At 41.1% G+C, this 26,886-nt stretch overlaps 1 protein-coding gene across 6 annotated transcripts in view; it reads right to left on the reverse strand.

Moving 5' to 3' along the window:
* Nucleotides 1-322: 322 nt before the first annotated feature.
* Nucleotides 323-26,886, reverse strand: part of lama2 (laminin, alpha 2) — a 129,587-nt gene continuing 103,023 nt past the window's right edge. For 3 of the 6 annotated variants that reach the window (XM_028397103.1, XM_028397102.1, XM_028397098.1), the window contains 36 exons: nucleotides 25,312-25,474; nucleotides 23,170-23,248; nucleotides 22,948-23,079; nucleotides 22,246-22,362; nucleotides 21,858-22,021; nucleotides 21,538-21,676; nucleotides 20,646-20,748; nucleotides 20,288-20,404; nucleotides 19,491-19,673; nucleotides 19,152-19,157; nucleotides 18,615-18,769; nucleotides 18,319-18,462; nucleotides 16,126-16,259; nucleotides 15,100-15,259; nucleotides 14,889-15,013; nucleotides 14,497-14,659; nucleotides 14,265-14,409; nucleotides 13,996-14,134; nucleotides 13,818-13,829; nucleotides 13,119-13,239; nucleotides 12,107-12,262; nucleotides 11,587-11,640; nucleotides 9,096-9,247; nucleotides 8,827-9,003; nucleotides 8,208-8,388; nucleotides 6,768-6,839; nucleotides 4,082-4,194; nucleotides 2,850-2,943; nucleotides 2,586-2,681; nucleotides 2,246-2,326; nucleotides 2,095-2,172; nucleotides 1,944-2,022; nucleotides 1,739-1,870; nucleotides 1,530-1,660; nucleotides 1,191-1,410; nucleotides 323-1,117 (listed from right to left, as the gene is read on the reverse strand). In XM_028397103.1, the coding sequence (XP_028252904.1) occupies nucleotides 957-1,117; nucleotides 1,191-1,410; nucleotides 1,530-1,660; nucleotides 1,739-1,870; nucleotides 1,944-2,022; nucleotides 2,095-2,172; nucleotides 2,246-2,326; nucleotides 2,586-2,681; nucleotides 2,850-2,943; nucleotides 4,082-4,194; nucleotides 6,768-6,839; nucleotides 8,208-8,388; nucleotides 8,827-9,003; nucleotides 9,096-9,247; nucleotides 11,587-11,640; nucleotides 12,107-12,262; nucleotides 13,119-13,239; nucleotides 13,818-13,829; nucleotides 13,996-14,134; nucleotides 14,265-14,409; nucleotides 14,497-14,659; nucleotides 14,889-15,013; nucleotides 15,100-15,259; nucleotides 16,126-16,259; nucleotides 18,319-18,462; nucleotides 18,615-18,769; nucleotides 19,152-19,157; nucleotides 19,491-19,673; nucleotides 20,288-20,404; nucleotides 20,646-20,748; nucleotides 21,538-21,676; nucleotides 21,858-22,021; nucleotides 22,246-22,362; nucleotides 22,948-23,079; nucleotides 23,170-23,248; nucleotides 25,312-25,474 (4,478 nt within the window). In that variant the 3' untranslated portion in view covers nucleotides 323-956. The remainder of the gene's footprint in view (nucleotides 1,118-1,190; nucleotides 1,411-1,529; nucleotides 1,661-1,738; nucleotides 1,871-1,943; nucleotides 2,023-2,094; nucleotides 2,173-2,245; nucleotides 2,327-2,585; nucleotides 2,682-2,849; nucleotides 2,944-4,081; nucleotides 4,195-6,767; nucleotides 6,840-8,207; nucleotides 8,389-8,826; nucleotides 9,004-9,095; nucleotides 9,248-11,586; nucleotides 11,641-12,106; nucleotides 12,263-13,118; nucleotides 13,240-13,817; nucleotides 13,830-13,995; nucleotides 14,135-14,264; nucleotides 14,410-14,496; nucleotides 14,660-14,888; nucleotides 15,014-15,099; nucleotides 15,260-16,125; nucleotides 16,260-18,318; nucleotides 18,463-18,614; nucleotides 18,770-19,151; nucleotides 19,158-19,490; nucleotides 19,674-20,287; nucleotides 20,405-20,645; nucleotides 20,749-21,537; nucleotides 21,677-21,857; nucleotides 22,022-22,245; nucleotides 22,363-22,947; nucleotides 23,080-23,169; nucleotides 23,249-25,311; nucleotides 25,475-26,886) is intronic. The other 3 variants (XM_028397104.1, XM_028397100.1, XM_028397101.1) reach the window with 2 other exon arrangements.

Consider the following 26,886-nt stretch of genomic DNA (forward strand, 5'->3'; position numbering starts at 1 on the left):
CACAATGAGGATTTAGAACCTTATTTCATCACGTCCCATTTAATCCCTGCATCTTTACATCAAATGAAGTTGAGAAAGATGAGAAAAATCCTGGAGGCAGCTAACAGGTACATCTCTGCTCTGTGTAGATACACACTGCCCTCTAGTGGATTTAATACACGGGTGCAGGACATCTTACTTGATGAGAAGTAGAGATGGATCAAATCATGGCATCAAACATGTACGGCTTTAATATGTAAACTCTATTAGCAGCAGCATTAACCCGTATTGTAATGGGTCATTGGTAGACCTCCTCCTGGTTAAAGAAGGACAGGACAACTTCTGTGATGCAGTCAAGAATATATTTGAAGAAACATCAGTTTTTTCAGCCACACCATGCAGAGAACAACATCCTGCAGAAACCTTGTACCGTCAATATTTCTGAAAAGCAAGCATGAGCTGCAGCTTGTGTCATTTCATCATTTTGACAGCTAAATGTTCCATAAGATGATGCCATTTTATATTTGTTGTTCCACTGTATACTGTGTTCTTTTTCATATCAACAAAATGTGTAACTAAATATGAGGAACAAGGTTTCTGAAGGACAAACACTGAAGAAACACACACATGTATACATGGCATATTTTTTCCCAGTTCAGTTTGAGTATTTTAAACAACACTTCAGCAGGACTCTGGTCTGCCTCTTTAAAAAGGGACCTCAAAGCTGACTTCATGTTAACATATAAAGAGGTGGTATTAGGCATGTGGGGGATTTTCAATAGTTACAATTAATTGTTGTTTGGTGGCCACAAGAGCAGAAAAGATTTTTAATTTGTCTGTCATTTTGCTCAGACACGCAAATGTAAACATCTGTCTTGCTGGCACTGCTGTATTAACCACAGGAGGACAGATCATTGCCTCAGCTTAGATCTGAGTAGTAGGTGGGTAAATGTTTTTTTGGGACACAAATGTAGCAGTTAGGCAGCTACAGCAGGACAGGAGAGAGGCTGGACCCCCTTCATTTCCAGAGCCTTGTTGAAGTGCACATCCATGGTTTTAGAAGCCTTGGTGATCTTCAGGTTCCTCATACACCCTCTGAAGGATCTGCTGGTAGTGAGAGCTGCCTGATGAACTCCAACTGGAAGACAAACACAGTGTGAATATCAATTCATGCATGGCCAATACTCTGCAGTATGGGAGTGTAATCATACCAGGAAACCCTCCGACATAGATGGGGTCATTGGTGTCACAGGTGTTGGAGCGTGGACTAGGACTCTCTGCTTGGCTCTGCTTCCCGTCGACCACCAGCTCCACCCTGTGACGAAGCTTGTTGGCAGTGATGGTGTGCCACTGGCCGTCACAGAATCCCTTGCCCTTGGGCATGTGCTCCGCTGTGATTCGTCCTGCTCCATTATCAACATGGAAGAGCAGCTAGAAGGAACGTGGGAACGACAGAGAATACACGGACTAAAACTCAGACAGAAAACTTTGAAACTGACTCTTCTAAATAGCAAAAACATGTTTTTGTTTAGTTGTTCCTTGTTGTGTACCTTCCCCTGGACGATCTCCAGACCCAGTCCGTCATTAGCTTGGTTACTGACGGCCAACAGCACTCCGTTGGTTCTGCTGGTCCGGAACTCTAATGCTACTGTCACATCTAAGCCGACTCTATAGGAAGACACTGGACAGACAGAGATGGTTATTTTACTGCATTGTTGCATTGTTGGTGTGGTTGTTGTTGCAAGGTGTGTCCTCTCACCTGCTTTCAGGTAGCCAGAGCCTTCAAAGTAGGTTCCTGTCTCAGTAGCAACAAAACATCTTCCAACCATGTGACTGGAGTTGGGTGAGGCCATGTTCAACATAAAGTCTTCAATGACAGCACCAGGACGACCTACGGGTAGAGAAGCAGTTATTGTTTAAGTTCAGCTAATGTGTGTGTGAGTGTGTCTGAGACGAACACTTGCCTGTGGTGGCTGGCTTTGTGCTGACAGGACTGCCAACCATCTTTAAGTTACGAATGCATCCATTGATACTGTAGAGAATCTGTGAGCAGAGGAAGAGTTTCATGAACTGAACTGACACTGTTGACTTTTAATGGTTTTTGTATGTGTTTACCGGTCCTATCCTCTTGGTTATGTAGTTTTGTGGCAATCCACCAACATACAGCATCCCCACCACGTCTAACAGGTCAGCCTGGTGAAAAGGAGACCTTTAGTTCATGCAGCAGTCTTTTAAAAACAACAAAAACACACATCAGAAAACATACCTTCTTGGGACTGTTCATCTGTTTACTGTACAGCCCGTCCACTACAAGCAGGCCTCTCTGCTTGACACGGCTCACACGGATCTAAGAGGACATTGAACATCAATCATTTCACTTCGGCTGCTTTTCAGGCCTTCAAGCACTGCTTTTTAAAACAATTGATTCAATGGTCTAACAGTGTAACAACCAGAGAAATGTGAAGGGTTTCTGTGCTAAACATACACAAGTCCTGTAAAAAGCAGCACCTGTATGCGGGGTGATGAGAATTTAAGGGGACAGATCAGATCATTCTGCAAAGGACACTATGAACTCATGAATAACAGTGACTGTGAATGTGTCCTACCTTGTGCCAGTTCCCATCATTGATGGAGAATGGAACGCAGCCAGATATGTTTCCATGACCGAGATCATAACCCAGACAAACCTGACCGTCTTTGATCTACACACAGACAGACAGACCAAAGCTCAACATGGAGATAGAACAAGCAGTTGTGGGGCTTAGAGGCACACTCTTTGTACATATAAACTGGAACAGTTTTATATATTACCTTTCTGAAGGCAGTAACTAATTAGGAAAAAGTAAGGAACTCAATCAATCATTCATTACCTGTATGCTGACAAAGTCTGCATGGTTGATTCTCGCCATGTAGAGAACAAGACCAGACTCTTCCTGTGTCCTCAGCTCAAACTCCAAAATCAGCCTGAGACACACACACACACAAAACACTGTGATGAGTGGTGGGACTATACAATACCAGATTCTGTCTCCCCCTTCTGGCAGTGTGGGTAACTACACCAACCTGTTCATGCTGATTACATTTAGACCATGTGCTGAGGCTGCCCTTGTCATCTCTTTCTGCTCCTAAGTTTCTTTATTTATTGCATCAGAAACATTTTGTTTTTATGTTTTCAGGTTTTTTTCTCTGCACTCAGTTGCTGGACAGTAACTGTGTGGATAGTCTCTTTTTTGTTGTTGCTACACTGATGGCAGGGCAGGTGTGACACCACAGAAGATCTCCACTACACTGTGAGTCCATCTGTTTGTTGATGGCAGGGTTACACTTCCCTAACATCAGTATGTGTTCCAAGCTAAATGCTAACAGTGCAGCTGTGTATTCAGTACAGTGTAGTGTAAATTATTACTGCCGGTGAAGTTTTGAGCTACCACAAATGATCCATCATGAGACTGTTTTCCAGTGCTAACAGATACTCAAAATGATGATGTAGTGGACAGCAGGCTGCGGCTGAGGGAACCTGCCCATACTATAAATACCTGATATGTTCACAGAGGTGTGAACTTTGCTTCTGTGTCTATCACTCTGCTGTCTGTCAGTTTGTGGAACAGAAAGGTTGTTTTGAGGGTTGGTCCAGTCAACATGTCCATTTTCCTGAACACACTATTATTTATACAGAAGATTATGACCTGGTGTACACCTGTGTATTGCCTGTCTGAACCATCACTCACACCATCTGCTCTCATTTTATTTATTTAGAGCTGTTTGGATCTAGGAAAACACATACACACATTCTGCATTTTCACTGCATTTTAGAGGCAAATATTTACTGCATAGCCTCAGGAATACTTGTAAGATTTTACATTCAACATTAAGATAATTAAAAACAACATGAAGCATAGTTACATGTGGAGAGTGATGGGTTAATATTTAAATTATTATCCAAATCCACACAGTGTTAATTATGCCTACTGTAGTGGACAGTATTAAGTATTAAAATGAAGTATTAAGTATATAATCGGATTGCTATAAAAGGTCTGTAGAACCATTTATGACAATAACATACAATTGCTAGAAGAATAAAAAGATGATGTTTTGAACCTACCTCTCTCTGACTTTGGTGTCATCAAAGTCAAAGCTCATGTGGCTGTTCCTGGTCAGTCCAAACTGATAGGCCTGCTCGAGCACCGTTGGGGCCACAGCTGATGCACATGAATCCTGCAGATTGGACATAACGTGTCAGTTCCGCTGACAGAGTCTCAGCACACTGCTCCCGTTGCCTCTTGTCAACAGGAACCTTAACATCCAGGTGGAAGACATGCCAATCACACTAATAGGCTCTCTGCTTCTGAAGGGCAGGCTGCATACAGCGGGTCACCAAACAGAGATCAGGTTTAAAAATACTGAACATTAAACACATGTTGGATGAGTCAATATTGAAAGTAATGCTGCCCTGTCAGGGTGCAGTTTAACCACTGTCCACAAGATGTCATTGTTGTAATGCATCTGTCCCTTCTCCCAGCAGCCTGATTTATTCCTCCTCTGCCCTAAACCTCTTCCACTTCTCCAAGTCTTCCGCCCTCCTTTCATTCCATGTCTCCCTCCTGTCCTCCCATCTGCTACAGTACCTTCTCTGCATCCACACTCCTTTATTCTCCTCTTTCATCTCTTTTCCTTCCTGTTGTGTTCTTTACATTTACTGTTTTGTTCCCCTTCCTGATTCATTTCCCCCACAAGCCCTCATCTTCCTTTCTTTGCTCTGTGCTCTGAAATCTTGTCCTGTGCTTAAACTTCCCCATTTTCCACTCCACCTTTTTTCTTTTACTGGATTTTATCTCTTCTTTTTCTTTTTTGGGGATTTCTCCTGGAGAACTTTTATTACATCTATTACTCCCCCTTCTCTTACATCCTCCTCATTTCTTTTCCTTTCCTTCTTTCCTTTGCTTGAATTTTCTCTTTTTTTCCCTGCTCCTCTCAGACCTTACAGTCCTATCCTCCCACCTTTGTTCTGACACTCTTTCCTTCTCCTTTGCATGTACAGTCTCACATACTAAGTATGAATGCTGCCTTGGCATACCTCCACTGTGACTACCAGACCAACTTATTGAGAGAGTGGATCTGAGATGAGTTGAGTGTATGTGTGTCTCAATCTCCAATCCTCTCGTGTTCCCTTTCAAGTGAAGACATTCCCCACACCGTGACCTTGCTTTGTTATAGCTGACACTCACCTCTTATCGCGCTCTGTCCTCATATCCGCTCCTCCCTCCTCAGCCTCCCTCTTCTTTCCCTTTCTTATTCTCCCCCTTTCTAACAAAAGGGAAACGTCACTTGCTCAGAAGCCCTTTCCTTCCCTCTCCTTTTATTCCTCTGGCGCTTCCTCTCCTCCATCTTTCCATTAAGCTAACAAAAGGCGAGTGCTGCTCTGCTCAGAAAGACTCTGCCTTTTTTCCCTCTCTTCCTCCATGGCTGCACCTTTTCTCTCTTTTCTGCCTTCCATCCTCTTTCAGCCTTCTCTTCTTCCCTCCCTTTCTCTCATCTCCTCTGCGTCTTTCCATTAAGCTAACAATAGGAAGACGGTCTTCCATTCAGGTTTTTGGTTGGAGGTCAGACCAATAGAATCTGAAGTCATTTAGTCAGGAATGTGTGTGTGCTAAGAAGCCCTCGCTCTGCTTTTAATTGTACTGCAAGTTTCAGAGAAACTGCTCTCTTGGCCTCTGGTAGTAATTAGCTTTAGCCACAAATGTTTAATACTCCAGCCATGACCCATTTAACATTTAATTTACCCTGAACAATGTTCCTTTACTGCTCACTACAAGGAGTTTCAAATCCATAAACAATATGACAGCTTCACATAGTGCATGGTGGCTTTGATGTGAACGCAGTCAGCTGTAACAATCTGGACAGTTTTTATTGTATGTTTTATATAAACATACAATTTACTTTAAAGAATTCCCCCTTGGGGATAAATGAAGTAATTCTCATTCTGATTCTGATATCATCCTTTGTAGTAAGCAGGGGATGATTGCTGCATTCAATCACTTACAATGCAATTCAATGTGTAAGTAATCCAAGTATTCAGAATACATTACACAGATTGAGTTATGTATTACAGATTACATTTTAGGACATGTAATCTGTATTCTGTAATGGAAAGACTACTATTATGAGGCTTTATAATCAGTAAATACTTCAATATAACCCTTGCTGGTTCTTTACATGCACTCACAATGTGAGCGATATCATTGAACTTGTGCTACTCTTCAGGCCCAACGTTCTAATTTTACATTTCCCTGAAAACAAAGGTGAAAAATACTGATTTATGCATCATAGGCCTCCTATGACAACATCTAAAAGGTCATTTTTTGTTTTGTTTTACAATTTTCTTCTAAATTTGGGTCTTTGTGAGTTAAAAGGTCCTGTGTGAACTTCCTGCACTGTGAGTCTGGTGTGAGTCTGATGGCTCTGACTTGTGCAAAGCACTTAACCCCAGCTGCTACTGCTGGTCAGTCACCAGCTGAAGAATAAGCTTGCAGCGAGAAGCTCATTAGAGGTGAAGTATGCAGGAAAGCCAGAAAGATAATTTTGACATATGGTAGAGGTGGAGCCTAAGAAGAGTTAAAATTTGATTTGTTTTTATTGTTTCCCCACTAAGCAAATAACTGTTTGAACACTAGGTATTCCAGCTTTGTTTGACTGAACAACTTGTACTGACTAAGCAGGACATCTATTCAAAGATAATGCTTAGGTTAAATAATACCAGTATGTGTGTGTGTGTGTGTGTGTGTGTGTACCACGTCTGCGCTGGGATCCGGTTTACTAGTGGGCGGTGTTACTGCAGCAGGCATGGCAGGGGGCGTGGCCTCCTGCAGGTCAGCAGTGGGAGAGCAGGAATGAAGCACATTAGTGGCAGCCACAGACAGCAAGAATGGCAGCAGTTTTGATGACATCATAAGGCAGGCGATGATGTCATGAAGTTTGATGAAGTGATTAGTGCCACACATGTCATAGAGTTTGTTTCCTCTAAAGAAGGAACGTATAAACATAGAAGTCCTGTGATAATCTATTTATGTTGCAGCTATTTCAATAACATCTAAATGTAAGTGTCAGTTGACATGCTGTCGATCAAAGCAGCTGATAAATTCACATCTTATTTTTCATTGTGGGACCTGGTGGATATCACAGAACCTCTCGTACGTCTTCGTTGAAGAATCACAAGTAAAGAATATGTTGTGAGGCAGAAGTGTGCTTGTGATTACTTCCTGTTTCTGACAAGGTCCTCTCACTGCTGATGAAAAATCCATGCTGCACCTTGTATGCAGAGCTCCACTGTATACTGTAGTCTTTGCATATTCATGTTTAAAAACTGCTGTTGTACAATTATATTATTGTGGTTTGCAAAGGCACCTGTACAATTCTACTTATCAGCACTGGTGCAGCCAAAGACAAAAAAAACATTTTGAAGATTGAAAAATTCTTTTTAAAATTGTCTTCCTATTTCTTTTGAAGTCTGGCAAGATGTGCTTGAAAACTGTAGATGCCGGAGCTCTCTTTACCCAAACAAGGAATCAGATAAATTACTGCAGTCACAGCTGTGGTACCTTTTCAGAGAACTGGCTGCTCACAGCCTGCAGTCTATATCATAAAGCAGACGAACTTACAGGCCATAAAGCAACAAACCACAGAGTTATAGCTAAGCTGGCATAGCACTTTGGTTCTGTGCTTCATGATCAATGTTGCTTAAAGACTGTAGTTTAGCAGCTAAGTGGGTAACTGATAACCTATGGCTGCTGTGAGATGTACATTAAGTATATCTTACCTATCCTGTGCTAAGTGTATAAAATAAATAACTCACAGCCTGCCAGCTTCTTAGCATAGTGGCTAAATGTTAGCTCAGAGTGTTTGGCTAGTGTGAGCTCGTAAAGCATAAATGGCATGCACTGTTAGCCTAGCACAGTGCAATGACTCCGCAGCGTACGACAGGCTGCCAGAGGTGGAGTTTAGTGACTCAAGGCTAAAGGGACTATAAAGAAGAGTTAATGGTCTGTACAACTGCTGTATGATGAATCGCTAAGCTAACACGGCAGGCCATGGCTGCATTTCATCAGAGAACACGTGTGTTTGTGTGGAGTACTTTTGTGAGTGCTTCACAGATTTGGTTTGTATTGTTTTATCTTATAAATGAAATGAAATGCTGGTGTTTTTGTGTTCCTGTGTTAACTTGAGTCACTTACAGCGGGAGGTGGAGTGACAGGGGCGGGGCTCGGTGGAGGACTGAGTGGCTTCGACTCCTCCTTCTCCTTCTCAGGCTCCTCATCCTCGGGTAGCAGAGGTGGGAGAGGTGGTGGGGCGAGGTTAGGGCACTGGCCAATTTCAGCATTCTCAAATGAAACAGGCTGGGAGAAATCTGACAGACTGAGAGACGAATGTCCAATTAGATAAAACCTTCTAAATGCAGTGATCAATACAATAATCACCACCAATTAGGACTCCCTGACACGGGCAGATTGTGTGGAGGTTACAGTGTCAGGGCGGTGTAGGTGATCGAGGTGAAATGAGGTGAACAGCAGATAAACAAACACAGAAATGAGGGGCTGTACTGCAATTTGAGTTATGAGCATGTTTATGATGTTGGACAGCTCTATTACTGCTGTCCAGGCAGAGAGAGCTGCTAACTTTATCTTCATCATCATCAACATCATGCCATCATTTTGGCTACTCTTTCACCCCACAATGGCCAAATGAAGGTCTGGTGTAATTGTGAACTTTTTGTAAACTTCTTTTAGTACTGATGCCAAGATTTAATACTCATATTGTTACAATATAAAACACAGAGAGTGCAACGTTACGTACACAGCATTGACCATCAGGTTCCATATACATCCCTGGAATGGGATGTTGGCTCTGTTGGACGTCTGCTCCACTTCTGCCGGGATACCACCAAGGAAGATACGCTGCAAGACCACTGGCTGATCGTTGGGAAGCGCTGCCTCCCTCTTGGCCTCCTCATCCAGCTGGACTGCAAAGGACCTGATGGAAAACAAGAAATAACATCATCAGAGGTAAAAAAAAAACAAACATACTATGGGAAACATAAGACAAATCTCCATACACACACTAACCTGCCAGGAAGCCTCTCTATGCGCAGCGAGTGCTCTCTGCCATCATTCAGTGTTCCCTGCTCAGATCGTCTGACAACACGACGCGGACTGTGGCTGCCCGTAAACACCAAGACCTCCAGAGAGCCTTTGTTCAGCATGACTGAGAGGTAGGGCTGCAGGAGTGGGAGATAAAGTTTATTAACGTTAAGATCTGTAGATTCAAAACTCTCTCAGGACACAGCTCCAGAGGAACAGAAATAAGAGGAAAAGTTCAGGCTGATGCACAGCAGAAGGGCTTTGAGTTATGTTATGTTTGGGTTTACATCTATGTCGCATTTCAATAAATGTCAGGAACAGAAGAGAAGGCATGAAGAAAGGACACACAGGGAAAAGAGACAGATCAGAAGAGAGGGAGGAGGGACGACTGTGCATTAGACAGAGAAAAGGCAAAGGGGAAAGGGGAGATGAGTAGGGGGAGATAGGAGGTATGCTGAGAGAAATTGGGGGAAATAAGAGCAGGGGGGCAGGGAGGAAAGGATAACAAGAGATGAGAGGAACAGAGAGGAGAGGATAATAGGGGGAAGAGATGAGAGGGCAGAGAGCAAAACAGCGAGCGAGGTATAGCCAAGGAGAGAGAGACCGAGTGAGACAGACAGAGAGGTGCTAGAGAGCAGTGGTGCAGGGTCAGGCTAATTTGAATTTTAATTCACTGTGTGCCAGAGGGCGAAGTGGGAGACAATTTACCACCTGAAAATGGAATTTCAATTTGAGGTCGGGGACAAATTGAACTGAGATGTAGCTACAACATGGCTCTCGCAGCACCATCTCACACACAGATACGAAAGCACGCACACACATGCATGTACACACACAGGTGTGAAGACAAGTCATGCATACAGACAAAGGCAGACTCTCTTTATACAGAAAGGTACAATGAAGGGAATATATACAAATATATGCAAAACATGAGACCTGACTGGCAGAAGCTAACATGCATTCAAAGACACACACACAAATTAAGTGTACATACAGCCATGCAAACAAAAGACCTGTAGACACATTGTCTACATGACTTATTTCAAATTTGCACTTGTTATTGCATTTTAGTTTCCTGCGTGTCCCAGTTTTAGTTGTAGTTTGTGAACTGTGGTGCACATATTAAAGCTGTGGTCAGGTTGTAAACTACACCAGTGAAACATTTACTTCACATCACTCAAGGTTTGGCTTATAAATCAAGAGTCTGCAACATGCTTTTCCTCCGGGTTATAGTTTGCTGTGGCATCAAGTCTAACATCTGCACTCAGTGATGTAACCAGCAATAGAGGGTACCTGACCAAGTCTTCCTAGGTGTCAAGTTAGGAGTGAGACCACACCTGTAAGGCTGTGTGCTTAGCGTTTGTAGCTCCTTAATCTCCTCACTGTACTTCAGTGGCAGCAGCATTTACTGTACATACTGTGATTACAAAACCTTTAAAGTTTTAAAGTAAATTTTATAAAGGGGTGTTTTTCTCTACATTTGCCCAAACCGAGTAGAACCTACATCCATCATCATTCACTGATCATCTTTGTCTCATTGTCGTGAATCTTGTCAATTTATGTTTTCAAGCCATCATTTAAAAATCCTGTTTTTTTTAATCTTCTCTTCTTCTCTTTCAAATGTCTACGTTTCTCCTCCAATCGTTTAATCTTCTCCCGTCCTTCCCTTTGTATCATTCTTTTTCTTTCGTCTTTATCCTTCCTTTCACCTCTAAATCTCCCAGCTCTATCCCTACATCCTTTGTCTCCTGTCTCCTTCCCTCTCCCTCCATCGCTCTGTACTCCTCTAAAACAGCCATTAGTCAGGGCCAAGTTGAGTTGATGGTGTTTTTAACCTCGCTTAACCTTTCTCCACACACACGCACACAGGCACACACATGCATGTACACACACACACACAGCCTGCCTGCCAGCGTAGTTAGTAAAAATAGATTTATGCGCCCAACAACCAGTGATGATGGATAAGCCAAAGGTAACCCTCTGTCCTCTCTCTCCCTCTCACACAAACACTTTTAATTCTGAGCAACGTCCTCATAACAACACAAACGCACACACACATACATGTAGCTGCACATATAACATGCTGAGGATTTTATGCAGAGTGTTTGTGTATCAGTATGTTGTGTGCGCGCTGGGTGTTTTTAAGCTGCAAGACAATCTAATCAGCGTAGTTGCCAACAGAGTCAAATCTCATTAATATGCACTCATGGAAACCTAATTCACTTAGAGTACAGGTACTTGTGTGATTCTATGTGTGTGGTGGCATAGTCAGCTAAAAAGATTGCTACTGTACAGTGGACAGCTACAGTGTGTGTTGGTGTGTTCTGTGAATGGATGTGCATTTTTGGATAAAACACAATCCAATTAGCTAAGCTGCCAACAAATGCAAATCTCATTAATATGCACTTATGTAAGCGCCATTCACTTAAGGGAAAGTGGGCAGCGTTCGGTGCACATTAGTGTGAGTTGAACCCACCTCTCCAGACTGTCTTCGTCGCCTCTTGGAGCTGAAGAAGTTTGTGTTTCGAGCCTGTGGTGAAAAGATTTTAAAATTTCCTGAGTTAACAAATATTTCTATAAAAGGTAATAAGATGTACAGAGGGATTTGATAGTTGAGGAAAAACTAAGGTGAAGACTGAGTTATACTAAACATGAGCTCTTTAATGCTGTGTTATGTAGCATTTGTCCTCTATCTATCAATTGCTTATTCAAACGGTGATCCTTGAGTTTTTATCTCTACCTCTTAAAACTTTTCTGAACATATTCTGCTGCAGGCTGCTCTTACTCCCACTTATACTCTAATCCATCGCTTGTGTAAGAAACATATTATATATATATATATATATATATATATACCTCCTGCATGTTAGCTTTAACATGGTTCTATAATTCAGCATTAATTCCTTGACTATTTTCAGAAAAACTAACACATTAATTATATTCCTACAGTACTACAGTGTGCGGTCCTGATATAAACAAAGCAGATTAAAATCGACCTGCTGGCTGAGAGGTGGCCCTCCGCCTACTGCCAGCAGTATGGTCCCAGTGTCTGCCAGAGTGCTGAATGACAGGCTGATCTCCGTGCCCACTGCCAATGACAGGCCACGCAGCTCCATGTATCCTGGCTTGGAGAAACTGACTGTGTACAGGTTCTGTTAGACAGACAAGAAACAGTTGCATTTACGGTAATTATCCATGTACCTATGAACAGGCAGCCTGTTAATTAGAAAGCTGGAAAAGCAGCTTAAAAAAATACATGTAGGTGAGTCTGGTTAATTAAAATATCTGTGTGTGCGACCTTTGGAGATTTTGCTCAAATCAAGGTTCATTTTACAAAAGAGAACTCCTAAAGGTGCAAGCTGATTTACAAAAACTATTCAGTGTCCTGACCATTGTCCTGTTCGCATTTCTTTGACTGTGGCTATAACACACATAGCCTCCATTAATATGAGTGTTTACACAGACATATGCCCCCACAACAGGACTAATGAAAACAGACACCCACATAGTAAAAAGACCTTGAAACTGCAACTCTTGACACTTGTCCTTTATAATCCTGCACATACTCTTTATACACTCTGTGAGCTATGTATGACTGGCACTAATGTATAAAAGTCACTGTGAATGCAGCGTATAGCTTTGGAAACTCCATAGTTACTCTTAACAAGTACGTTTACCCATGAATGATGGAAATATAAAAGAAGAGTGCATAAGTGTGTATGTATCAGGACTGTATTGACTAAAACATAAACAGCGTGAATGTGGAAAAGTCTGAACTAGTCTTTGGACTTCTGACCTTTCTGAAAAGCACTGATCTGAATAAAGGCTAGTGAAATAATAATAATAGTGAAGGATGATGAAAAAAACAGTTAATGAAAAAGAAATAGAAGAAGGAGTAAAAAAATGGATAAACAAAAAGATGGGAGACAAAGAAAGAGGCCTTTTCAGAACAATTACTAATTGATACTGATTGTATCATACAGCATTATAAATAGACGGCACCCTTACCTCTACATTACATCCTTTAGTGACCCCAGTATAATCTGAACTGCTGAGGAGATTATATGGTGTTCTGGAGATTTCAATCTCCCGAAGACAGCCTGCATATCTCTTGAGAGTGACCTCTGACCTACAAAGGAGTTATCATTTTAATAAAGAGCAATCATAGCTGAAAGAAAATCTCAGTGGGTGTTCGGGTCTCTTAGCATTGCAGCATGTAGGACAGGATTGCTGAATTACTGCAGTAGTGAAGCTGTTGCATCATGTATCCACAAGCAGTGTCGCTGGGATGTGTACAAGAAGAATCTGAATATGTCGTCTGTCCACAATAATACAATTAGAATTTGTTGTGGTAATTTGCTTTTAGTATTGTAGTGCAGCCTTATTCAAGAGGAATCAGGAATCTTTGGTTTGAGCAGCATAATAATAAAAGTTACAGCTGTGTTTTGGAAACACTGTTACTACTTCTAAAGAGTCCTAAATGTGACAAATCACACCTCCTGTAAATATTACTGAACAAACGTCAAATTCAGAGGAATAAAGGACAGTCAGCAGCTGCGTGTGTGCATGTGTGAAGCCTTTAGCAGCCCGCCGAGAAACAAACATACACATCTGCTGTGGGCTGCTGTATAGCACATGCAGAGATCAATTACTGGTACAGTTTTTATCGTATGTTTGATTATGTGATTTATACATTTATTTATTTACCTGGCTTTCATGCTGTTAAAATAAAACATGAAACAAAACGTTAACACACTACACAAACACATTCTCAATAAATGACCCTTTAAACAGTATTTAAATGTATATCTGGGTCCCATCATGTACACCCCAAGACAGGGCAATGCCATTTAATGTGTACATATAAACAGTAGGGCATGTGTACCTGTAGTTTCCAAAAGTTGGCAGGCCTCCAAAATAGATTTTCTGGTTTTCCCTGAGGTTCAGCCCGGTAGCTGAACCCTGAGATGTGGCCACAATCTTCTCCTCAGCACTGCTGTCGATGTCTACTACACTCACCGTGGCTTTGTACACAGATATGGACATATCATTAGTGACACAGCATGTGAATAACCATGTGCCCATTTAGAGTAGCTTCACTTTCACTCATTCATAAGCCCAGTCTGAGCGTTGCTCCTTTACTGTTGTGTGTACCTTGTTTCTTGTTCCTCGACATGGTGAGGGATTTCCAGCGCCCGTCATTGTGGCGGTTAGCAGATATGGCGCTGCCTGCTCCTGATCCAAGATCAAAGCTCACCTTCACCTTACCCTCCGACAGCTCCAGAGACATGAAGTCCTTCTACAAACAGAAACAGACCTCAACAAACCTCGGTGTATGTGTGCGTTTTACTGTATCTGAGTAAGACATTTTTTTAGTAATTCGTACCATATCATCAGTAGCCAGATACATGAGCAGGGCGTCTGAAGAGAAAGTGCGGAACTTGAAGGTGATAGTGGAAACATTCGGGTTCCACCTGGTGGGTCGTCCCACAGCGGCGTATCCTTCGCCATCCAGCTGGACTGTTCCTTCGCCATCTGAACGCTGAGGGCTACAAACACACAGACATAAAAAAACAGCCGAGGCTTTTGTTTACCATGAGCCAAAAAAGTTTGAAAGGTCAAACATAATGAAAAACAGCGTAGCAAAGATGATAAAGTGGCCTCTTGAATTGGTATAGAGATAAAGTTTTAGCACAACAAAACTTGTATACATCATGATTTTAATAATATATTCAGATGAAAACAATAAATTCAATATTAAATATGCTGTTTGTGTACCTGACAACGCATCCTTTACAGTCTCCTTCTCTCTCTCTGTAGTTCCACAGTCCGATGGGTTTACCATCCAAGAAGGTCTCTCCCATGCAGCCTGTGAACGTTGTTGTTCTCACTGCATCTGCTTTCTAAAGGACACAGAGAAAGAAAAAGTAATAACAATAACGAGGAAATGTTACTGCTGTTGTTTTAGAGACAGAGACACACACAATACCTTGACAGTGCCGAACATTCCGCCTACAAACAGGTAGGCGTTCTGGTCGACGTCCAAGATGGTGTAGGCTGTGGGCGAGTTGGCACTGGCCGGGGTCGGCATCATACCAGCCATGGAGCCTTCTAGAGGATATACTGAAATGGTGCCATTTAAGCCATTCCTGCAGTCAGGGAGGAGGGAGAGGGTTTGATGCTGTTGGAATCAGTTTTTATGAACTCTTGGTGCTAAAGATGAATGATAGAAACACTGTGTGGGACCATTTTGTTGCAGTGGAAGCTCAGACAGTGAACTGAACCAGCCAGCATGGAGTCATGCAACATTTCTGCGTTGTGTAAAGAAACATTTTTAAGACTGATGGTGACGGAGATCCCATTGGAAAACACCTTTGGGAAATCTCTCCGATGGAAATGTGTGGCGCAGCTGGAACATCTCCTTTGTGTGAATAGGTCTTTTTGTTGGATTGTCTGTATACAACACCACTACATCTTTCACAGAGAGTAAACTGGTCTGCTAGATTACACTGTATCTATGTAATGATGTGCCACAGGCCGACAAGGTTGCAAACTCCTGATTTCCCCAGTGAAAGGATGTGTTTTCCACAGGAGCAGAGAGAGATGATGTCCTGTGGCTGTTGGTGTATTTTTGCTGGTTGTTGCTGGATATAATAGATCAGAACAAGGGGAAAAAGAATATGTCTTACTAATGAGTCACTGATGTCTCATGTAAATGGAAATATATGCATTAGCATGTACAGTAAATGTATGGACTATAATGGGGCTCTTTTGTGATGCCACTTTCTGACATTGTACGCTCAATTAGTGGCTGTGAGTGCATTCATGCATGTCTGAATAGTGCATGAGCAGCTGCGCTTGTGTGCACTGCCACCACTGTGTATCTCAACACTCCTGGTTCCCTAGGTAAAACGTAACATCTGACTCTCCTTTGTATTATATGCAGCATCTGTGTGTGAATGGTGAGTACTTGTGCGCATCAGAGAAATGAAACACACGTATGCACATTTCTTACCGAGACGCCTCTATCCGGTGCCAGTTCCCATCATGGATGGTGAGATGTGGATACTCCACCCTCCCCACACCTGAACCCACATCCCAAAGGAAATTCACCTTCCCCTTACGCATCTCCAAGGCCAGGAAATCGACCTGAGGACACAAAGATATAATGCATCTAAACTGCTCATGTGCACCATATTAGTTCTGGGAAGTCCTGGTATAAACATCTCTGAAATGAATTCAGATGCAGTTTAATGTATCCAATGCCTTCTGAGAGAGTTCAGTTTTATTTTCTGTCCCTCTATAATGGAAACATTTTCTTTATTAAAACAGGTATTGATTTTGTGATTAGGAATGAAGCAGAAGAGCAAGTTGACCGTTCACATGTGACATACATCATTTAGGCTTGCCAGATACAAGGAGGCAGCCTGAAATATACAGCCTGTTTTGGAGGTGGCCATTTCTGTTGTGAGCCTGATCACCAGTGTGGAAGCAAGGCATGAACTTAACACAAAAATAGGATACAAATTGTAATACATAATTTAGGAACTTTTTAGGAAAAAAATAAATAAAATGGAATCAAAATGTAAATAACTACCAGAAACATCTTGTTTTAGATTATATATTTTAAAAAAATGCACCAACTTTTATTTATTTTCTATGTATTTTCATTATTCCAGTCACAATCATCAATGTGCGTGCTCTTTTTATTTCAGTATATTTCAAATTTTACACAAAAAATATGTTACGTGGAGAAATGTATATTAATAATTTAATTTTAAATGACATTGTGTTTATGGGGGATTTCATTTTGGAATATATATAAATTAAACCTAAGTTAAAGAATAATTTATATTTTATTGAAACTTGTTAAATATAATGTTATGCATTGGCAGGACTGACAGAACAGGAGTTATGCAACACTGTTCATGGTGACACAAAAATATGATCATTAATATGTCTCCGAAATGTATTTATCATGTCGGGATAGTGACTGTGCGGACAGTGAGGTGATTCCACACCCAGCTCTGGTCTATTCTGAGGGTATAAAGGCTGAAGTTTCCTCCATCTGTGGATCTGCACAGGATCTTGCCGTATTTTGATTAATGATCTTATTACTTATGTATGAGCCAAAATAAATTAATAAGTGATTTCTGAGCATATGCTCTCATCTGGATGTGGTCTCTGAAGTACACACACAGCATTATTATTCATATAGTATTATGCACAATTAGAGATTATTAGGGAGTCACATTTGAAGACACAAATGACACACATGCACAGACACACAAGCACACGCACTTATCTTTCTAGTCTCTCCAGGGTAATGGCGATTATTCATTAGTACAGATCACAGGGCAGCATCGTTATTATTCAACTAGCATTACACACTATGAGCAACATGGTGGAGAGGCACACAGAATTACTATTCATGCTGAATTCTTTGCTATTAGTGAATATTAGTGTGAGACACACACACACACACGTTGAAGACTTCCCAGTCAGATGCAGCAAGGCAAAGATTTCTCAGGGGAAATCAGACTAAAGCAGATAGCAACATAAACTTCTTGTTAATTGCTGTTGCTTGTTAAGACGCACACACACACACACATACACACACACACACTTTGGGATTATCAGTGGTACCTTAAAACAGCAGTGTGCTATGTTTATAGGGGTGCTGGTGGGTATGTGTCAAGATGTATTAATTATTCTGCTATTAGACAAATCACTCTGGGAGCATGTGTAGGCTGTAGGAGAGTGTGTACCAGTTTGTGTGTGTGTAGTGTTAGAGACAAATGTGTGTGTCTGTGCGTGTACACTTGTGAAAGCAGGCGTTTTAGAATATGATAAATGCTTCATATTATACAGCAGCTCGACATTACATTACAGGTGATAAATGCATTAATATGAATCATTTAAAAATCAAAGTTTGAACATTTTCACCCACAATCATAAAGACACAGTGTTTACCCCCAACAGATTTTGATGACGTGTTAAATCACCTTTAGTAGTGTTGTAATCAGAGCTCTCCTAATACATTAAACCAGCTAGCACTTGAGCACCAAGCACCAAGATGGGTCTGCTCTCAGTCCAACAAGGGAGGAGGAAGATGTAGCTGTTCTATTTTCTATATTTCTAGCCTTGGTTAATCATGCTAACAAACAGGTGGCTGCAGCTCTGATAGTGTATATAAATGTATACATACATATTTGGCCGATCCCAGGTAGAAGAGCAGGTTATCAGGTGTGGTGGTTTTAACATGAAGGATGATGGTATTGTACCTCCCCTTTCTGATATCAGGGCGGTAACTACGGAGGCAGTCACCACCTGATGACACTGACACTTTGATCTGGAAACAGGAGGTTCACATTGAAAAGTATTGCAAACTAAATTAAAGCTGGTCTGGTGTCAAACAGCTAATCAAAATTAAAGCATTGTTTTCTTAATAAACACAGTGTGACAGGCAGTTGTACAGCATCTATCAGTACAGTGACAACTTACTGAGTTTGCTTGTTTCCTGGCCTGGTTGATGAGCTCTTTGATCTGAGAGATGTTGCGCCTCAAATTGTCCTCCAGCCTTTTGATTGGCTGCAGCTTCTCCAGCAGCCTGTCAGCTTCATCCTCCAAGTCCTTCACTTTAGCTCCTGCAGCGTGGACTGAAGGCAGAGAGAAATCAACTCCAGCTCCAGCGGTTGATTTTACATGATTCTAGAGAACATCATAGCTAAGAGAAAGTGCCAATCTTGCAGAAGAGAATGACAAGTGATGGCAGCTGCAGAAATCACAGAAATATGTAGGAAGCATGAAAAAGATGAAAAAGCCGGTGAGAGCTGAACAATTAGTGTAGCTCATAGAACTGTTTCTACATTATGTCAATAAGCTTGAAAACAGACAGAAACAGACAGAGAAAAAACAGAATAGGAGGAAGGTCTGTGCCTTGCAAATGTACAGAGCTCTCATGCTCATGCTGAACAGAGGCATTATTAGAAGCAACTATTGTTTACTGTACAGCTATTAAGGTAAGTGAAGTATACATACTGATGGCTGTGGGGATTGAAAAAAAAAGAGAGACAGAGAGAAAAATATCAAGGTTCAGTTGTATTTAGCAATTTATGTGGTTTTAAAATGGTAATTTTGAAGAAGTTTAAATAAAGCAGGTATTTTGTTTGAAAATCTTTCATTTGGTGAGATTCAGTTTGTTTTTGTTTTGATCATCAAAACAGAGCTAAATGCAAAAGTCAAACTAAAAAATGTAAGAAGCAAAAGTAAATTAATTTTGTCATAAAAACTGTTAAGTATATCATTGTAAAAAGCTGTTAAAGATCTATTTTTAGAGATTTTTCAGAGATGCAGCGAAGTAAAAGTAAAGCACTTTACTGTTTTTCTCTGGGTCCTGGATCATCTGATTGGCTGCATTGACGGTGTCCTCCAGCTCACTGTAGTTGCTCTGTAGGCTGCCGAGTTTCAGGTTCAAATCTCCAAGGCGCTCCAGGACATCAATGGCAGTGGCGTTAGCATCAGCTGCCACAGCCTTTGTGGCTGCAAGCTTAGCTGCTGTATCTGTAAATGTAAAAATAAAACAGCAAAGTTGTATATGGTACACATCTGATTAAAAATCTGATATGGTTTAGTCAAGATGAGGATCTTGTTTTAATCAATACTTAAAGCAGGACTGATTAACATGGGACCATGGGACACCTTGAAGCTGAGCTGATGTCAAAGTGTGTGTGTGTGAAAACATGTACATGCGCTCTTGTTTTTTGTCAGCACAATATATGGCTCCCAGGTTAGATTCTGAGCAGCATTAGCAGTCTGACCTGACATGTGCTTGTGTTATCAGCTTGGGAAATCCTGTGAAAACCACAAACACTAAGGGGATTTAAAGTGGAATTCCACATGTTGTGTTAACCTCTGGGTCTCATCTACCCAAAGCTACATTTCTGCACAGTGATCCAGGCACAACCATGAGTATCACCGCAGTTCAGTGACCTCACTATCAATGCAGTAAATTTCTGAGAGTATTTGTGAGTACTGACATGTGTCAGGTTGAGTTTACCAGAGCAACTGACCTCTATCTGCACACTGATATTGATCCACTCTGCCTTTTTTTATCTGTCTCCCAAGCGTGCATGTGCACACACCCACACACAGACAGTGTATTGGTGCAGTCGTACCATTGGGGATGGCGTTGAGTGTTGCCATGGTTCCGTTGACAGCTTTAAGCAGGTCTTTGGTTTTGTCTCTCGCTGCTTTAACTCTGCCCTTCAGTCCCGCCACACTATCAGCATTCTCTGCACACACACACAAAGTAAATGATGATGGTGGTTTGATTTGAAGCCAAGGCCGCCCACTAATAAAATCACTTCCCTCACCTCCCTAATGGGGAGGAGTGACTGACAGTGAGGCATAGAGAAGCAGATGAACAGTGACACTGATAGGAGATACAGTTTAGAAATTTAAGAGAACCAAACAGAACCTAACATTTGTTTGTGTTTGTGTCTCCATATGCTTACGCACATATTTTCACCGTACCTTTGACGTCATTTTGAAGTTGTTTAGCCTTGTTTAACAGCATATGACTCTTCTCGAGGGTACCTTGAGCTTCTTCCTTCACTGGGATCTCTGGACCTAAAGCCTACATGCAGTGCAGAGCAGACTTTGTGACTTTACATGCATTCCCTAAAAATACTTCTGAATGGATTAAAAAATATGTTTTAAGATGCACAAAAAGGTGCAGTAATCTGCATATAGCACTACCTATCTGTAGGATCAAAGCGTCACTAATTTGCATTTGCACAAAGAATTCTCTAAGAAAGGCTACTCCTCACATTCTCTTTCCCCTTTCTTTCTCATTTTAGCCCCCTACATACATATTTGCAAAAGGAAAGAAAGAAAAAATGCAAATGAAAGGAAGAAGTCAAAAAGAAAAGGTAAAACAAAAAGTGGCATAAAGGGACAAATAAATGAAATGGCTCACAGGAAATTCAAAGAGAAAGAGAGAGAGAGGGAAATAAACTGCCATAGAATAAATGGCATAAACAACAAAAATGGAGAATAAATAAAAAAATTAAAAAGTGTGAAAAAGAAGTACAAAAAGAATGAATAAAGGTAGGCAGATTCCAGGTGTGTGCAGTCAGAATAATGAAAGAGGGAGTGGGGTAAAACGAGGGACAGAGAAGTTGTTTGATCTCTCAGCTGTAACTAATGGAAAGCAAAGGCTTACATTACTGTTACTACATACAGGACACACACAAGCAGGTACACACACACACCATCTTTTGTGCTGAGAGATCACTTCCATAGCCTGGATAGCTTAATCGCTTGTGCTTGGTATTTACAGTATGAATATTAGGTGGATTACATAGAGTTTAAATACATTTCAGCTTTGTAGTGAACACTGGCTGTCAACGACAAATCTTCTTACCAGTGCCAGCGCCTCACTTGCCCTCTGTTTGGCAGCCTTTGCCTCTTTCTCTGCTGCATCAACGTTTGCTTTAATGTTACTGTAGGCATTGAAGGCAGCTGTTGCATTGAAGGAGAGGTTTTTAGCTTCAGCCAGAATACTGTGACAAGAAGAAGGGAAAGAAAAAATCCATACATTACTCATCTGTTTTACACAGATTAAACAATCAATTGGCTACGGAATCTGTACCCATCAAACAAAACAATCAGACTGTGGGATATTTTTCTTCGAAACCTAGTTTTAATTGATTACTTGTGGCAGTATGATTATTATGTATTCACCCGTCTAAGATGGCTGCAGAATCATTGAGCTGTTTGGCGTGTCCCTCTGCATCGTGCACATGAGCATCCAGGCTGCCATCACGTAAACCGCCGGTCAGACGATTGACTTTTTTATCCAGCTGCTTATGAAGAGGATCGAGTTCTCTCCCCATCTCCTCCAAGTCCTGACAGACAGACAACAGATGCTCTGATCACTTTGCTTGATGATGTAGAGTATTTGCTGCTATACTATTACATTAAAGGCTGTATCCAGAGCCAAAGACAAATGACAGAGATGTTTTTTTTTTTATTCTTCCCAGAAACCTAAAGCTGACCTGATGCTGAATATTCATCAGCACACAGAGGTTTTTAAGTGTTACAGGGAGTTCTACTGAATTTATTTTACAACCTCTAGCTCCTTGTTGATGTTGTCAGAAAGCTGGTTTGCTTCCTCCAACAGACGCTCTCCTTCTCCGAGGACCTTCTGTGCTTCCTGCTGCACCCCGCTGACTGCAGATCGCTTCCTCTGCAGGAGAGCAAGACAAGGATCAAAAGCTGTGATACCTTTTAATGTTGTAGTATGCTGTAGTACGTTCAAATACAAAGCTGATTTTCCAGTGTTTCTGCAACTGAAACTTGCAGTGTTCATGCCAATGTTTAACTCCTTTTTTAACTGACAAGTTTATTTATAAGATAATTAAAGCAAATTGACTTTATCTCCTGACAACATAACAACAACTGAAGCTAATTAGTTTTCTTTATGACTAGTTTATGAACAACTCTTTTTAATACAAGGTATTTATTGTGTTAAAATATAATAAACGCCATAAAAGGACCCGAGGGACACACACTCGAGAATGTGTGAAATCTGATTCCACTTATTTTCAACTGAATTAAGCTCCAGAAAGACTGCATGGTCGGGGTGAGACAATGATATAAGAATCCACTCGTGACACCACAGGGAATAGACGCATTCCAAAACTCTTTCAAAAATATCATAGTGTGGCCGGGCCACGCCTGCAAAGTGAGCCCTTCACCATGACACAGGAAGTTACTGTATATTTGCGGTTTGCTTTGTTTCTCTGCAGGTAAAGCTTGTGTGTGTCTGTACCTCCAGAGCGGTGAGGTTAGCTTGGTTCTGTTCAGCCAGTGAGCCAGCCTGCCGTGTCTTTCCCTGTGCAGTGTTGAGTAGATCTTGGGCCTCCTGAAGCTTCTCCTCGTGGTCTGAGAGCTTTTCTTTTATCTTGGAAAGCAGACGCGATGGTATTAAGTAAATGCCATTCATTTGGTGAAACAGAAGACAAAAGAAGAGAAGATTAAAAGTTCTAATTACCTCTGCTTTCAGGTCTTCTGTGGCCTGATGGGGGTCGCCAAACATTCGTTTGACTTTCTGATACAACTCCTCTGCTAGACTGGAGGGAGAAGAAGGAGGGAGATTATTTTACATTTAACACAGTGTTACACAAGCCTTAGTGGAACAGCGGAATAAATCAGTACATGTGAGTACTTCAATTCACAGTGGAGGGAAGAGAGGAGGGGAGTTATTATTGTGATGTGCAACAGCTTCTACCAGTGTGAAGACAATAATCACTCCATACGACTGAATGTAGAACATGATAGAATGAAGCTGGAGACTTTTTCTCCTGACCCCTCAGGCTAAGTTAAATTAAATTGATTTCAGACTAATGTATGTGTGTGTGTTTGGATGTGAGTGGGTGGGCGGGTGAAGCAACATGTGCCATAGTACACTGCAACACGATAAGTTACAAGACTCTGAGGGATATGTAAAATCTAACCACTGGGCCTTATCATTGAGCCTGTCTGTCTGAGATTAAGACATGCATACTTGGAGTCACATCATCAAGAATAGGAATAAATTACAGCTTTGATGTTGTTCTCTTAAACTACAGCCAACATGGTACAGGCAGCATATTAAGTGTGGCAGCTTGGTAGTTTCTATATAATCTCTAGCACTTTATGTCACATTCCAAGTATTTACCTGAAAATGATAAAAGAAATATTGAAGAGTCATCCCACAGAAGGGTGCTGATGAAACGCTTTTATGTCCCTACCCGTGCTGGTAAAACACGTCAGTACGACTGCAGTTTCAGCCTTTTCAGCTGACCAATCGAAGCAGTCTGGCCTTTAAGGAGCACCCTCCCTACCTGTCTATATTAAAACCAGACTTCACCAATAAAATGACAGCATGGGCCACATTTCCAAGACTAAAGAAGATGCTGTTCTGGCATTCTAGCATTCTAGGGCGTAAATAGGTAGCAGGTAGCACTTTGTTGGATCATCATGATGTGGTGTGCTGCAGTGAGGGTATGACCTGTGCCCGAGCAGCCTCACAGGCTTTGTTTCATTTTCTCCTTCTTTCAGGTTTTACTGTGCATATCAATTTTTCCAAACTCTGCTGTGACACAAACTTTTAAAAAAGCCGTTTTTGCAGAATTAAAAACGGTTTCATAACCATGTGTTTACCAACGCCAGTCCCTTAATATTTCGTTTTTATCTTTGGCATTAATTAGAACGACATGGATCTAGTATAGTACATCACTGAGGACAATTTCACTCAGTTCTGGGATATGTGCAAGGTAATGATTGGATTTGATAAACCTTTAATGAACACAGTGGGGAATAGTAAGAACAAAACAGAATAGAATTCCCACTATAACTCATGTGACAATTACATGGTAGCACTATGTTGAAATATGCTTGAAAAAAAGGAAAATTTTCAGGCCAGCTCCTTTAACTGAAGCATCCATTAGCATGTTTTTCTTGTGTTTTTCTCGGCTGCACTGGCTGAAATCCCCCCTCAGGGTTTAGCCAAATAATCAACTGCAGACTGGCGATTTTTCTTTGTCTTTGTTTTTAAGGCCACATACACATATTCTCGCTATAACTCTCTGTCTGTCTGTCAGCAGTTCTCTTCTTCGACTTTCTTTCTCACTACACATTCTTTGTATCTTTATGTCTTTCTCTGTTTCTGGGCCCGCGGTGATACTTTTAATTAACTCATCGACCTCGTCAACATTTACTGAGACAGACAGAGAGAAGGGAGGAGGAGATGTAAGGGAGGGATGAAGGGAATAGATTACTAATTCCATCAAATGCCTGAGAGAGGGAGTAAAGTGATCAAGAGCGACAAAGTGGAAAAGACTTTGTTAAAACATTGCAGTGAGTTGTGAGTTGTCATGTCGTAAGGTGTTTGTCTCTGGTGTAATTATATATATATATTGCATCTGGAAAGTATTCACAGCGCTTCACTTTTTCCAAATTAATAATGTATATTTTATATATAAGATATAAAGCTGCTTACTTTTTTCTCTACTGTGTTCATTAAGAAAATAACTGGTGTGTTGCATGTGCCTGAAACAAAGACTGGTCTGTTCACAAGTTTTCTACAAATCTGTGTTTTCGTTGTGTGTGGGAGAGAGATACATGACCTCTACAGTAAGTGCGTGTTTCGTACTCTTTTTCTTCCTCTGCAATGGTCTTCTTCCCTCCCAGCTGTCGCTTTCTCATCTCAGCTAGCATCGCCTGGATCTCCTCCTTCATCTCACTCAGGGTTTTGTCAGGAGTTCCATCTCTTCGCGAGAGAGTCTGGTTCAACTCGGCAGCCTTCAACTGAAGGTCTGGACACACAGACGCACATAGAAAGAAAGAGAGACAGTGAGAGAGAGAGCACTATGGGGGTACCGCAGATGGACAGATTCAGTTCATGCAGTTACAATTCTACAAACATTTGAAAGAAAAAGAAAAACTCTATTCCGGTTTTATTGACATTTTTTTCTTAAGTTGTCAAGAACAGTGAAAACTTTAGAAATGTGTACATATACTTCAGATGTCTGTTATCATACTGTGTTTTTATTTTAATGCAATGACTGTTCTGATTAGCTGAGAGACAACTTTGATTTTAAACAACAAGCTGCAAAAAATCTACTAGACAAACATTAGCTCGTAATAACTGTCTATAGTTACAGTGATTTTGCCAAAAGTCAGTAAGCCTGAATCTAGCTAAAAAAGTCACTGTTAATTGTCTGTGCGCCTGTTATCACAATTAGCTACTTGAACATTATATTGACCTGTTTTATTCCATGCAGTAGATATTACTACAAAACTGTGGTACACTATTTAATCAGATATTCTCATACAGCTTTGGTGCTATAAGGCCTTCAGGACTGTGCGACTGATAGATAGATTTTCCCACAGTAAATGTGCTATAAGGCTGTAAAGATGCACTCTTTATGCTGCCTGTGGTTGTTGACAAACTTCAAACAAAGCTGGTGGAATGCTACAGCTGTGTGAACTTTTAAAGCATATGCCAGGATTCTGTAATCAGAAGTGTGCCGTTGGTGTCTTGTGTGGCATGTTTCAGTGTGGCAGTTGAGTTGGTGCTGAGAATATTTCCCCTACTGGTACAGTGCATGCATACAATGAAGCAAGCACTGTACCTTCTCTGCACACACTGTGCAGGTAAATAAAGATAGTCCTGCTTTATAATACATAATACAATAAATACCTCACATTTTATTGCAATCCATCAAACACTAGCTGAGAAAATTTAGTCAGGACTGAAGTAGCTAACCAACAGTACAGGCATTAGCACATGTAGCCTTTTTGTCACTCAATAACATATAGTTATATATAATAAACTTCATTTCCATGCATTATATCATCAATGTAATTACCAGCATTAATAGAATATGCATTATTTAAATTATTGGCGTAAAAACATTTACTTTTTTGAAAACAATAAAACAAACAATAAAAAAATGTTGTGTACAACACAACAGCTGCAAAACAGATGACAACGCTATTATGTGCAGACAGAAATACTCACAAACACCAACCACCAAACAGATGTACCGTACAGTCCTGATAGACACGGCCTTTGAAATTACAGCTCAAACAGTTAGACAAAAACTGCAGCATTTGATCTTCTCTCATTTAACCACAGACCCACACAGTGAGTCACACGCAATCTGTTACGACACCATTCAAAGCCAGTGATTTTGGCAGACTTCATGCTTGTCTCGCTTTTATC

This window comes from Parambassis ranga, chromosome 24 (genome assembly GCF_900634625.1).
Source record: "Parambassis ranga chromosome 24, fParRan2.1, whole genome shotgun sequence".
Classification (NCBI taxonomy): domain Eukaryota; kingdom Metazoa; phylum Chordata; class Actinopteri; family Ambassidae; genus Parambassis; species Parambassis ranga.